The sequence below is a fragment of the Ovis aries genome, chromosome 14 (genome assembly GCF_016772045.2).
Source record: "Ovis aries strain OAR_USU_Benz2616 breed Rambouillet chromosome 14, ARS-UI_Ramb_v3.0, whole genome shotgun sequence".
NCBI classification, from domain to species: Eukaryota; Metazoa; Chordata; class Mammalia; order Artiodactyla; family Bovidae; genus Ovis; species Ovis aries.
This window is the reverse complement of record NC_056067.1, coordinates 34,610,975-34,623,461: the sequence shown is the minus strand read 5'-3', so window position 1 is coordinate 34,623,461 and position 12,487 is coordinate 34,610,975. Positions and strand designations below refer to the sequence as shown.

The 12,487-nt window shown below is 59.0% G+C and overlaps 1 protein-coding gene and 1 long non-coding RNA gene across 6 annotated transcripts in view; one reads left to right on the top strand and one right to left on the bottom strand.

The window, feature by feature from the left end:
• The window catches only part of ATP6V0D1 (ATPase H+ transporting V0 subunit d1), a 37,934-nt gene that overhangs the window by 24,355 nt on the left and 1,092 nt on the right, over positions 1-12,487 (top strand). For all 3 annotated transcript variants that reach the window (XM_012189960.4, XM_060398402.1, XM_060398403.1), the window contains exons 3-5: positions 7,457-7,635; positions 9,028-9,107; positions 12,321-12,398. In XM_012189960.4, the coding sequence (XP_012045350.2) occupies positions 7,457-7,635; positions 9,028-9,107; positions 12,321-12,398 (337 nt within the window). The remainder of the gene's footprint in view (positions 1-7,456; positions 7,636-9,027; positions 9,108-12,320; positions 12,399-12,487) is intronic.
• Positions 6,592-12,325, bottom strand: LOC121816495 (uncharacterized). 3 transcript variants are annotated; one of them, XR_006056124.2, is made up of 2 exons: positions 9,944-12,325; positions 6,592-8,662 (listed from the first exon to the last, which is right to left on the bottom strand). It is a non-coding gene; the product is annotated as an uncharacterized LOC121816495 (long non-coding RNA). The 3 variants fall into 3 exon arrangements; XR_006056123.2 differs by having other exon boundaries at positions 6,592-8,428; XR_009596302.1 differs by lacking the exon at positions 9,944-12,325 and having other exon boundaries at positions 6,592-8,428; positions 8,548-9,028.

The following is a 12,487-nucleotide window of genomic DNA, read 5'->3' as shown; positions in this document are numbered from 1 at the left end:
GGGCAGGGTGAGGGGGGTGCTGAGCACATGGCCGCCTTTCTGAGCTCTGGCCCAGGCCCCTGTCCTGACATTTCTTGGCTGCCAAGATTTCCTGTGGTCTAACCCTTGGGTGCGGGCCTACATCCACGAAGCTCCTGGAGAAGCTGACAGGAAAGGACCCTGGGTCCTTCAGGCTGGGGAGGCCTTGGATGAGGCAGCTTCTGCTTGCCAGGTGCGCCTGTGGGAACAGGGAGGTAGAGAGGCCCCTCTGCCAGGACGGCCCAGGAGCCAGGGCCTGGTGGACAAAGAGATGGCCCATGCCAGGTGGTTGCCCAGCGCAGGTGGTGGACAGAGGCATGGGTGGCTGGCATCCAGAAGCGCACTCCATGTCGTCGGAGTATATGCTTGTGTTGTGGGAAGCCTTTCAGGTACTCTTCTGTGTACTGTCTGTTAACCATTCCCTGATGGTGGTGCCCCCAGACCCATGGATCTGTACACCTGCCACACCTACATTTGCAGGAACAGGGCTGGAAGCCTGCTGCCCACCGCCAGCCAGGAGCAGCCGTTTACTCAAGATGCATTGCTCAAGTATGGGCTGTTGCCGAAAGGGCCCTGTCCTGGGGTAGGGGTCACAGCCTGGGACACCCAAGCTCAGACTCTCTCCTGGCCTCTGGCCTCCTTCCGGGGGCCCATCCTGCTGTCCTGGCTGGGTCTGTGATCACACTGCCCTTGCCTCTGTCAGTGTACAGCCAACATGGTCCTACTGGGCAGAAGGCCAGAGAAGGGGTGGATCTCGTGCTGCTGCGTTGGGGCTTATACTGCAGTGCCTATCAGTCAACCCCTAGCCTGGGCCTGTGTGGCCTTCACCCCAAGGCCAAGGCCAAAGGACATACCAGGAAGCAGTGCGTTTATTACCAGAGCCCAGCCTTCGCCTTGTTTGCACAGGGCTCCCTCAGCTTCCTGGTGAAGTTCTGGCCTTGCCAGCTAGGCCGGCCAGAGGAGGCTGACCTCCTGCCAGCAGTCGGAGGGCACATGTCATCCATCTTGCTGCCGGCTTGGCCCCCTGCCTGTGCCGCCTGGCTTGTGTTGGTGCCCTCAGAGACTTGATCTCAGCCTGCCATGCCATGAAACTGGAGACAACTCTGAGCGTGACTGAGGCCTCACAGCCGCCAGCTCTTTGCTGGAGATTGGCTGCAGGCACCAAGCTTGCTTAAAGCGGCCAAGCGCTGTCCTAGGGCAGACCGTCACTTCCCCGCCCCTTCCATTCATAGGTGATTGTGGCTCACAGCGTCCCATCCCCTCGCTCCTGCTCTCTCCTAGTAAGGACTCAGCAGCCACGTGTCAGTCCCCTTGAGCCTATGGCTGCTCGCTTCATGACCTCGTCATCTCCAGTGACCCACTCGTCTGGGCTCCATTTCAGCCACCCCCGTGATGGCTGCCCAAGACCATGTCACCACCTGGAACCGCTCCACCCCTGAAACTGCTGAGTCAGGCACCCCCTCTCTATCCACGGCCTTCAGGCCCTCCGGCCCACTCTCAGTCCCTTGAGGGACACGGGTTCCGGACTCAGCAGGGTCTGGACCTCGCTTCCTTCCCCGCCACCCCTTCTGTCTTGGTTGTCCTCGCTCCCCAGCTGAGGTTCCCTGATCCATCATTTGAGCGCTCTTCTGCCAACATCCGCAGCTCTCTTGGCCGCCCAGCTCATGGTCCCGCCCGGCTGGCAGCTTCCCAGCCCTGGAGGAAGCCCAGCAGCCTCCAGCCTGCAGGCGCCCACCCCCACCTCCGCTGCCGGGAGCAGAGCCGGGGAAGCCAGTGTTGGTGGATTTTCCCTGCTGCCAGACAGGCACGCTCACTAGTTCAGCTGGCCTGGCCTGGCCCTGCCCAGCTGGCTGCTTGCTCTCCCCACTCAGCACCCTGCAGCTCCCCAGGCTTCCCTCAAGGTGGGGCGACCACCTCCCCATCTTAAACACCATCTATCTCCTGCCTCCAGCCTTCTCTCTGGGTAGACGGCCCACCTCTTCACTTCCAAATTCTTCCCAACAGCATCTAAAACAAGTTCAGATCTCTCACACCATTAAAAGCCCATCTCGTGTAGCCTAAATTTTTATATTCGCTCTCTGTTCTCTCACCTCCTCCATCCTGAGCCTCCAGCCTGCTTCCAGCCATCCCATCATTCCACCACAAGGCCCTGGCTAAGGTCACCACTGACCTTCATGTGGCCAAGGTCTCCAGACTTAATTAGGAGCCACGTCCGCCTTACCTCCTTCCAGCAGTCTCCTTCCTCTCACGGTGTCTCTTTGATTTAACTCCTGCCTCCCTGGGCTGCTCCTCCACCTCCTCTTCTTCCTCCTTTCCACCTTCTTAACCTCCTCAACCCTGAGTCACCCCAGGAGTAAGGAGTGTTACAGAAAGGGGTGAAGCCTTCGACAGAGAAGCCTTCCCCTGTCCAGGGGACCTTCCCCCACCCTGGGGACTCACCACTGGCTTCCCTGAGGAGATGGCTGTTTGGCTGAGGCGAAGGGCATTTGAAAGAAGAGTTGAGGGGAGGCTGAGGGAACCATACACATCCCGAGCAGCTAGAGCCTGAAGCCCCTGGCTCTGTTACCTTGTAGGAAAGGGATACCCTAGATACGTCCAGAAAAGGGAGCATCAGCTAGACACCCCATCATGGGTGTAGAGGCTTGCAGGAGCAATGCCACTGCTGTCCACAGACAAAGCTGGCCCAGCTAGGGTGGAGGTTGGGACCTGCACAGAGGTTAATCTTCACTCCAGCCTTCAGAGTCTTTTAGTTGCCTTTGGAGCTGCCCCAGGATGGTGGGCAGGCTTCTGCAGGTGAGTTCCTTGTCACTGAGGATGTGTAGGCAGAAACTGGGCAAGGCTTCCTCTGTCCTCCCATAACGAGAGACAATATCCAGTGCTTTTGTAGACCCCAGCCAGCCTTCAGCCAGCACACATGACCAGTGTGAGCTTTGAGCCGGTGCCAGGAGGGAGGGAGATATATGGATGCAATGGGATGGGTGCCCGTGGTGGTGCAGATAGCTTGTGGGGATGCTGGTGGGCAGTTGCCACAGATGGAACCAGGGGTCACAGGAGGCTTCCTCACTGAGAAGACTCCAGGGACAGATGGGGTTCGAGAGGCCATTCAGAGAGTGAGTGGCCAGAGTGGGGGCAGCTGCCTCATGTTCAGTGGAAAGGCCCTGAGTGAGAGACATCCCACTGAAGTATGCCATCACCAGTCGTGTGGTTTTGAGATGATTCAGCTCAATTTCATGGTGAAAACATGTGATACTGCACCAACAGCTCCTTCCAGGCCCAGCCATTCACTTGCATGTCTGACATGGGACAGAGCCTCTATTAGGGCTTCTTAGCTTTGGAGGGGACCTTAATCTGGGCCATCTGATGATGGCTTCCCAGAGGAGAGTAGGCCCCAGAAGGGGAGCTAGAAGAGGGCCTTGTGGGAGGAGTTTGGTCTCTGGGGAGTTGCAGGTGGCCTCAAAGTTCTCTGACCTTAGATAACTGAGCCTCCCTGGAGGGGGCTATCCCCAGTGGGTAGCACCTGCCTACAGCCCAGGGCATCCACTGGCAGAGCCTAGATGACCCGCACCATCTTGGGGAGGAGAGGTCTCATATTCTGGTGTGCCAGCGGCTTCAGTGTCACCAGCCAGGTGTGGGCAGCTGGAAAGTTTTGTCTCAGAACTGTGACCTCAGATGCCCAGTGTGCCTGTCAACACATGTGCCACTCTCCCCAGGTCACATTGCTCAAGCCTTGGGCCCTGCTGGGTCACAGCAGGCATCAGGTATCCCTAGGCTTCCCACTTCTGGCCCCCCAGCCTTCACTGTCCACAGCTACCACCTGAGTCGACGGCAGGGTCTCTGTAGGCTGGGGTGCTGGACTAGGCCTCGCTCCTGCCCTGAGCAACAGCTAGTGCTGACACTGTTCTCCTGAGCCTGATGGAGAAGGTACAAGTGTTCTGTGATGCCCAGAAGGCTCAGGTTGAGTGGAAGGACCCAAGTGGACCTCGGGAGAGGGCAGGATTTTAACAAGTTGAGGGTCAGGGTCTCACCAGCTCTGCTGGGGGCTGTATTACAGTCATCCTGATTGCAGAGGGGAAACAGGCCTGACAGGTAAGGCCTGTCTTCTTTCCAAGCTTGAAGCCATAGCTTGATATCGCTTCACTTTCCACTGGGGCAGGGCTTGATAGGACCCAGATGTGATTGAGCACAAGTACGATTACTAGCAGCCTCTGTTGGGAGCTGTAGGTGGGTCAACTGGCTGAGCTGGCTGGGGTGCATAGTCATCATGGCCTCCTCACCAGCATCAGACCTGGCCCCGAGGCCAAGGTGATGAGACCGTGGGAGTAAGCTATCATGCTCCAGCAGGTGGCGCCAGAGGGCACAGCAGAGGGACGGGGCTTGGCTGGGGGCTCTGAAGACTTCTTGGAGGAAGTGGCTTTCTGAACTCCATCCCAAGACTTCTGTCAGCCCAAGCTGACTGTTTGAAGGCACAGGGTGAAGGAAGGCCTCTGGGCAGAAGAATACAGACTGCCCCACTCCCACCCCAAGAGGGCCTCTTTGGCCTGGCGGGCAGATGCCTGTCCACTCCCCAGCTGTCTTTCTCTGGAGGGAGACGCTGACCAGCTGGAACCTCACTCACTCCTATTAAGGCCGAGTAAGGGGAGGGCTGGGGGAATGACTTTCTGGGGGCAGGGACGCAGCTGCTGAAGCCAGACTATGACAAGGAGGAGGATTTCCCTGCTTGCTGAAAGCCTTCACCTTGGGGGAAGAGCGGACAGCTGGGCCAGCAGCATCTCTGCCTTGCCCTGCCTCCTTTCATCCCAAAAAAGGAGATCCTGGCTCTCATTGGGCAGGGGAGAGAAGCAGGGGCTGCTGCCATAGCAACTTTGTCATTGACCTAGGGGAGGGAGCTGCTGGGGCCCGGAGCAGGGTCGTCCAAGGCTGGCCTAACCTAGATAGAAGGGGGGCTTTGGAAGGAAGTAGGGGGCTTTAGTTGGCTTAGCATTTCCCTTGGTGCCCAGCCAGGACTTCTAGCAGGAGTCTGCGGGCAGCCGGCGGTGGGATATCTCCAGCCCCCACATCTGCTGTCAGTGAATCATAACTGGCCTGTTCCACATCACTGGAGGGACAGCCGCAAAGCCAGACAGTGGAGTCTTCCCACGGGGCTCACCTCCGAGCCAGGTCAGGAGGGCCCTGATGCCAGTCCCATGCTCAACATACATGAATTCCCTGTGGTACAAGGAGTGGGGAGGTTTAGAGAAAGGAAACTGACTTGTGGAGAGTCCTCTAAGAAGACACGGTAAGATGGGGAGTGTAGAGTCAGGGCATGGGGACCTGGACATGAGAGGAGGTATGTAGACACTGGCCAAGGGACATCGTGCTCATCCGCTTCGTGGGGTGGCAGGGCCTGGGGCCTCCAGTCTCTGCACCTTACATCCTCTGACAGTGGGGCTGCTGATGCTGGTGGTGTGGGATCGGTTGGATAGTACAGCTCGAAGAGGTACAGAGTTCCCCGCTTGTCTGTCCAAAATCTGGTGAGAGCATGAAAGAGCATCGTCAGGTTCGGCATGGGGTCTTTGTGGCTCTCTTAGGGAACGTCAGTGGGGCTGGATGGGTCACAAGTGGAGTGTTGTGGGTCCTGGGGTGCATGCGATTCTGGAGGCAGCAGGGGCAGGATAGGTGTGCTGTGCAGGGTAGGGGACAATGCGGGCTAGGACTGGAGACCACAGCACAGAACCCTAGTGGGTTCTCTTCGAAGTCCCTCCATGCTGCCAGCTGGGTCAGGTCAGGGACAAAAGGCTGGCCATTTGGGCCTCGCGGCTGCGAATAGCCTCTGTCTGCCGCCCCCGGTTTGAGGAGGCAGGCCTGTCTCTTCTCAGCACACATCCTGCAGCTGACCCAGCCGGGTTGGGGTGGAGAGAGGGCAGCTGCCTGGCCCGAAGCCCAGGAGAGCAGAGGTCATAGCAGGGCGCTGGGCTGGGTGGGAGCTGGGGGAGTGTGTAGCAAGCAGGGGGGTGGGGGTCAGGTCGGGACAGGAACTGTGGTTTTCTCCTCCTGCCGCCTTCCTGGCAGGCCCTGTGGGAGCTCCCCCAGTAGCCAGCCCTGAGCTGAGGCCTAGGCCACCACCTTCCTCCTTTTCTTCCCTTGGAATTGGGGGCACTTCCTACCTTGGACAGTCTCAACACTGGGTGCTCAAGGTACTGTCACAGGACAGCTGGTGGCCCACCTGACAGCTGGGTGGGGTCTGTGCTCAGTGTTCAGGGCAGCAGCCTCTAGGCCAGCTTCCACCCTTCATTGGGAGCCCCTCTCTGGCCTTGGAGTGGTCCCCCTCATGCCCCGAGCTCATCACTGGTGACAAGCCGTAGGAGAGTTGTGGCTCCTGCAGCCTGACTGGGGCCCTCTGTTCCTCTTCACCCCATTCCTCATGCAGGTGACTACATAGAGCTCTGGGCCATGGCCCCTTTGTGGCCTTGTCTTAATGGGCGGAGGCAGAGCCCCTTGCCAAGTCTGAAGTGGGAGGCCCCAGCTCTCCAGCCCCCTCTGCTGCCTGTGTGCTGTCCAGAGCCGGTCTTCTGGGCTGGAGGGCACTGACCTGAGTCCCAGCTCCTTCCAGGTCTCTGGGCCCCCTCCAGGCCATCTGGGTGGATGCCTCGCGCTGGCCTCAGGCCCTAAGGGAGGAAGCAGCGCCCTATTCTCCCAGTGCGGTGCACAGGACAGCTCCTGTCCGTCTCAGCCTGACCTGCGGCCTTACTCTAGAGGGAGCCTCCCACTGTCTGATTTTCCCTAGACACGCCTCTTCCTACCCAACTCCCCAACCTTCCCCTCCTCTGGCCATCTCCCCCCGCTGCCCCACCCCCATCTCCCCACAGCAGCCAGAGTGACTGTGCTGCTCTTGCTTGCATCCTGCTCATGACCCCTTACGCTCCAGATGAAGTCAGGACCCTCAGCCGGGCCGTGGGACCCGCCTCCAGGCTCCAGGCGCTGGTAGCACCGCCCTGGTTCCCCTCCCTCTGCCAGCCCTGACAGAGTTCAGTTCCTCGAATGCGTCTGCCACTCAGCAAATGCCTCCAGGTCTTTGCACACATTGTTCCCTCTTCCTAGAACATGCTTTCATCTCTCAGTTCTTTCATCCCCCAAGCTGGCCTGTGTGTCCCACCTCCGTACACCCATGCTTCCCACGTCCTGCCAAAACACTGGTTAAAACCCTGGGGGTCGTTAATGACCTGCTTCCCCGTCACTTGCTCGCTCATAAGGGCATGAAGTACCCCCGACACACATCCCTCAGGGAGGGGCCGTGTCTGTCCTGTGCTTCTGGTGCTGAAGGAGGGAGCACCCTTGGACAGGGAGAGGAGCCTGAGGCGGTGCTTGCAGTTGAGGGGTTGACAGCCTGCCCAAGTGGGGGATGGGACACGGCATTGTGTCCAGACTTCAAGGGCTCTGTGCTGTTGTGTGCCTCCCGCAGTTACAGCTACATGATCGACAACGTAATCCTGCTCATCACGGGCACGCTGCACCAGCGCTCTATCGCCGAGCTTGTGCCTAAGTGCCACCCGCTCGGCAGTTTCGAGCAGATGGAGGCCGTGAACATCGCACAGACACCTGCCGAGCTCTACAATGCTATTCTGGTGGACACGCCCCTGGGTGAGTGGCCCTGGCGGAGGAGGGAGAGGCGGGCAGTGGCATCAATGTCAGTGCCTCCGGGTGGGGTTTTTTGGACCCTGGGGGCAGCCCGGAGCCAGAAAGTGAGGCCCACCCATGGCTGCTTACCTTTTTCTTCCTGTCAGATTCGCCTCCCATTCTCTTCTCTTCGTCCTGCCTTCTGTTCCCTTCCTGCTGCTTTCACTGGGCCAGGCAGACTACCCCCAGGGCCTGACTCAGACGATCTAACTTCGTGAATCTGGCTGATATTTCAGAATGCAGAGGAAGGCAGAGCTCAGGGGGCCTGGGTCCCTCGGAGTCTTGGGAGCTCTGACAGACCGTGGCCCTAAGCTGGGCTGTAGTGACCTGCTGCCCATGAGGCAGAGGAGGGATGCAAACAGCTTCACTTGCTCCACCAAGCAGGTCCCAGGGGCCAAGTCAGGCAGTGTCCAGCAGGATGCAGAGTTCATGTCAGAAGCCAAGGAAGGAAGGGGAACCGGGAGCTTCCTACAGGACCTCGCCTAGGCAGCATTGGCCCCTGCCTGCCTTGGAGGGGGACTGGAGAAAGGCACTAAGGCTATCGCCAACTAGTGTCCTCATAGCCAGCATGCTAGTCCCCAGGACACCACCTCCAGGAAGCTGCCAGGATTGTACAACTGGGCCCAAAGCTGCACTTGGTCCTGCAGTAAGAGGCATAGGCCTTACCTGCTTGGCCTTATCTACACAATACCTTAACCTCTCATGGTAACTCTGAGCTAGTTCTAGGCTGTCGGTGGCTTCTTCAGGTTCTCCATCTCTAAAGAAGAAACAGAACCAGTGAGTCCATGAGCTCCCTGGGGATCAAAGGGCTCTCTTCTGCTTTGGCCTCTAATGCCAGCCCTAAAATGGTTCCCTGGGTCCCTGGTCCCTGCTCACCCAGCTGTCGTACTCAGGTCTTGTTCTGAGGAAAAGGAGTTTGCCACATGTGGGCCCCAGGCCCTCCTGGGAGATGCAGAGAAGTGGGCGCCAGGCCCTGAATCCACAGCTGCCCCTGGAGAAGGGAGGATGTCACAGCCTCTTATGCAAGCCTGTCTTTGGCATGATCTGAGCTTGGGTCTGCCCCAGAGGCGATTAGATCATGTTATGGCTGGCCGCCTCCTTTGTGAATCAATTTTAGTAGCAAGAAGGCAAGAGAAGCTCAGGTCAGTATACACGGCCTGGAGTATGGCTTCGGTCACTTCTAAGGCAATAGTCTAGGCCAGCTTGGTGCCCCCCCCCCATCCCCCACTTCCCAGCCAGATGGGCCTTGTGGCAGGGGTCCTCTGTGCCCTGCAGGGGGAGTTGAACATCAGCAGGATTCTTGCCTAGGCTGAGAGTCCACTAACCCACCCCTCACACCATGTCTTTCCTCCCCAGCGGCGTTTTTCCAGGACTGCATCTCAGAGCAGGACCTCGATGAGATGAACATTGAGATCATCCGCAACACGCTCTACAAGGTAGCGCCCCCGCGCCCGGTGGTGGTGGTGAAGTGGGCTGGTGGGCTGGTGATTTACTGGGGTGCTGGGACAGGACGCAATTCCATGGGCTCCTTTCCCAGGGGCTTATCTGCTCACTTTCTGGCTTCCGTGACTGGCGCAAGACCGCATGGAACAGGTTTTCCATCCCTCGGGCCCAGATAAAATCAGCAGGAATGGCTAGGGTTCCTGGATTGCCACTCCCCCTGCATCCAGGAGAGTCACTGGCCACCACCCAGGCCATAACTCTCAGGCTCACCTCACCTGGACTGTTGCCAGCAAGGAGCACCTGAGCACGGTGGGAGAGGGACCCAGCCAGGTGTGGCTAGGTCCCTGTGTCCCTCTCAGTTTCCCGGGTCTAGGGCTGGTGCCACGTGCCACCATCTTCAACCCTACCCACCTTCTGCTTCCCATCAGGCTGTGCACTAGCTGATGACCCCTGAAAACAGAATGGGCTTGGGATTCCTGGGTCAGCACTGCCCCGGCTCAAAGAGGTTAGGAGCAGGCTTGGGAGCTAGGGAAGGGTGCTGGCCAGGGACCAGTGAGGACTATTTGGGGCAGACTGGGCTCTGGCCATAGTGAGGACCTCTGATGGGTCAGCAGTGGGCAGGCCCGGAAGGTAGATAACACTTGCTGACAGCCCTACTGACCTAACCTGAGAACATCTATCTCTTAGATCTTTACAATGAGGCCCTTCTCCTTCCCTACTTGGAACTAGGTGGCCAAGACAATGGTGGCCTGAGCCCACGCCCTCCAGTCTCGCTGCAGGGGTCTGGGCCAGAGGGCAGGGCGGGTGTGCAGGTGGGTGAAGGGCCCACCTGGAGGTTGTAGTAGTGGAGGCACAGGGCCAGCACATGCAGAAGCCAGTGTGGAACACGAGCCAGGTGGCAGGCAGTTCGCTGTGGAAGTGCCGGTTCCGGCTGGACAGTGGGAGATAGACCTGGAAAGAAAGGATCAAGTCAGGCACAGGATCAGGTGCCCAGGGCCTTGAATGCCAGGCCAGAAGTTTGACTTTTACCCTGTAGGGCATGGTCAGCCAGTGAGGATTTTCAGCAGGGCAGAGTATCATCAGAGTTTGGCAGACAGACTAGAGGGGATGAGATGAGAGGCAGGAAGGCTGTTGGCTTCTGTACTCCTTGGGGCTGCTCTGGGAGCTAGGTAGGCATCAGTATGCCAGTAGTAAGAGGAGATTGAGGGCTCAGAAAAGTGGAGTGGGCTGCCTGAAGCCGCAGCCACTTGCTGGACCCTGGGCAGCACTTGCACATTGCACCTGGCTCAGCCTGCCTGCAAAGCAAGTGCTCTCCTCTGCTAATAGGGAGATGGGGAGCATGGGGCAAGGAGTGTGGTGGGGGCAGGCAGTGAGAGCTGGCTCTCATGTGTTAGTGTTCACAACCCACCCCCCCTGCAGTGCTCCTGGCTCCTTGCCGGGTTCCCTGCCCTGAGGCAGGGTGAGGGGTGGGTGAGGCTGTCCCCTCGGCCTCACCCATGCCCTCACCGGGCCTGACTGGTTCTAGCTGGAGTCACTTGCGAGAGCTGCCTGGGCACCAGCTTGTAAACACCGACCCAATGCTGTGGGCGCCATGCCAGGCCCGCCCGTCAGGTCATGTCCCAGCCCAGTAGCCACAGATGGGAGATTAGGCAGACCCCCAGTAGCGGGTGGGAACCGTAGGCAGCTGGGGCAGCAGACATGGGCTGGCAGATGCCAGGGGACAGGGTGGAGGTGGGAAGGTGACCTTGGTACTTGGGCCTTTGGGGTCTTGCCAGTTTCTTCAGCTGCTCAGCCTCCAGAAGAAAGTCTGGGGCTATTCCACCAGCCTCCACCACCCTGGGGTCAGTCTTTTCAGGGTCAGCCCAGCTTGGCAAAAGCTGGTGGCTTCCCCCACAGAGAGGAACTGCAGTCCCCTCTGGGACAGGCCTGAGATTGGACACACCCAAGTTGGCTGGCCATAGGAAAGGAGATGGCTGGGGACGGTCCCAGGGGAGACTAGTGCCACTAATCCATGGTAGGATTGGCAGCTGTTTCTGTCACCCAAGTCCTCTGCTATGCTGGGGTCCACTCTCCCTTCCAAGCTGCTTACTCCCTGACTGGTTCTAGACTTGTTTCCTGTGACTCGGTCCCCTCGGGTCTTCCCCTGAGCCCAGCTTGCCCAGCGCTGCTGGCCAGGCTTGGCCTGGGCTCGTGGACTCCTGGGTCTCATCTCACCTCCTCTCTTAGGCCAATGGAACCCATGCCCACATCACACAGTGGGCGGAATGTTCTCTGCAGCCTGGAGGGCAGACCTCCACACAGAAAGCTTCCCTTGCCTCCTCAGCTCTCACCCCCAGCTCAGAAGCCTGTAGAGCCAGAGTCCCTGAGGCTGTGCCACCAGCTAGGACCCCGGAGGATCTGAGTAGAGGAAGCTTCCCAGAGGTCATGAGACTCTGCCCCTCCCTTGACAGGAAGAGGTTCAGGGAAGGAAGCCTGGGCCTGGCTGGTCTCAGGAGCTAGTCCTTGGAGGGACCTGAGGCCTGGGCTGACCTGGCTTCTCCTTATGCCCGGCAGATCCAATTTGCCTGGGCAGCAAGTGCTTGTTCCCGCTGGCAGCCCAAGTGTTCAGCCATCGCACTGCAGGGCTGACGTCCTCGCAGGCAATAACCATCCCTCAGCAGGAGCTAGGTTGACAATCTGGTTCCTGCTGTGTGACTGCCTAGGGGATGGGAAGAGGAGGAGGTGCTCTTTAAGGTGGGGTGCTGAGAGGGGCTGGGGCACCCAGTCCAGGCTATCTCCGTAAACTCTCAAGAGTCACCATGCTTCACTAGCCCATCAACATGTGATTTTCTGAGGCTGAGGGGAGATTTGGAGAAAAGACAGGCAGAGAAGCCGGGGCAAGACAGGGCCCCTCTCTGAGCCCGATCCTCTGTGGGATGAGGGTATGAGGGGCACCGCACCACGAGGCAGACAGTGGGTCAAAAATTGCTCTCTCGCTGCTGGGTGGGGGAGGCAGCAGGCTACTGCTGCTTGGCTGATGCACAGTGAAAATCTGTGGCTGTTTGGGGGGCTCTGACATGGGGGCTGCCCTGGCCAGTCCATGGGTATGATACTTGGATTAACCATGAAAGGAGCTGGGGAGGGAAGAAAGGAACTGTGAGGGGAAGCCTGGCAGGCCCACCTCGAGTCTCCCTGCCTAGGCTGATTGAGCCCCATGCCCTGCACAGGCCTACCTGGAATCCTTCTACAAGTTCTGCACCCTGCTGGGTGGGACCACGGCCGACGCCATGTGCCCCATCCTGGAGGTGAGTACCTGCCTCCGTCCCACCTGCTGGTGCCCTGGGCCTGGCGTGGGGAAGCCCTGGTAACTGGCTACTGCCTCCCTCCCATTCTC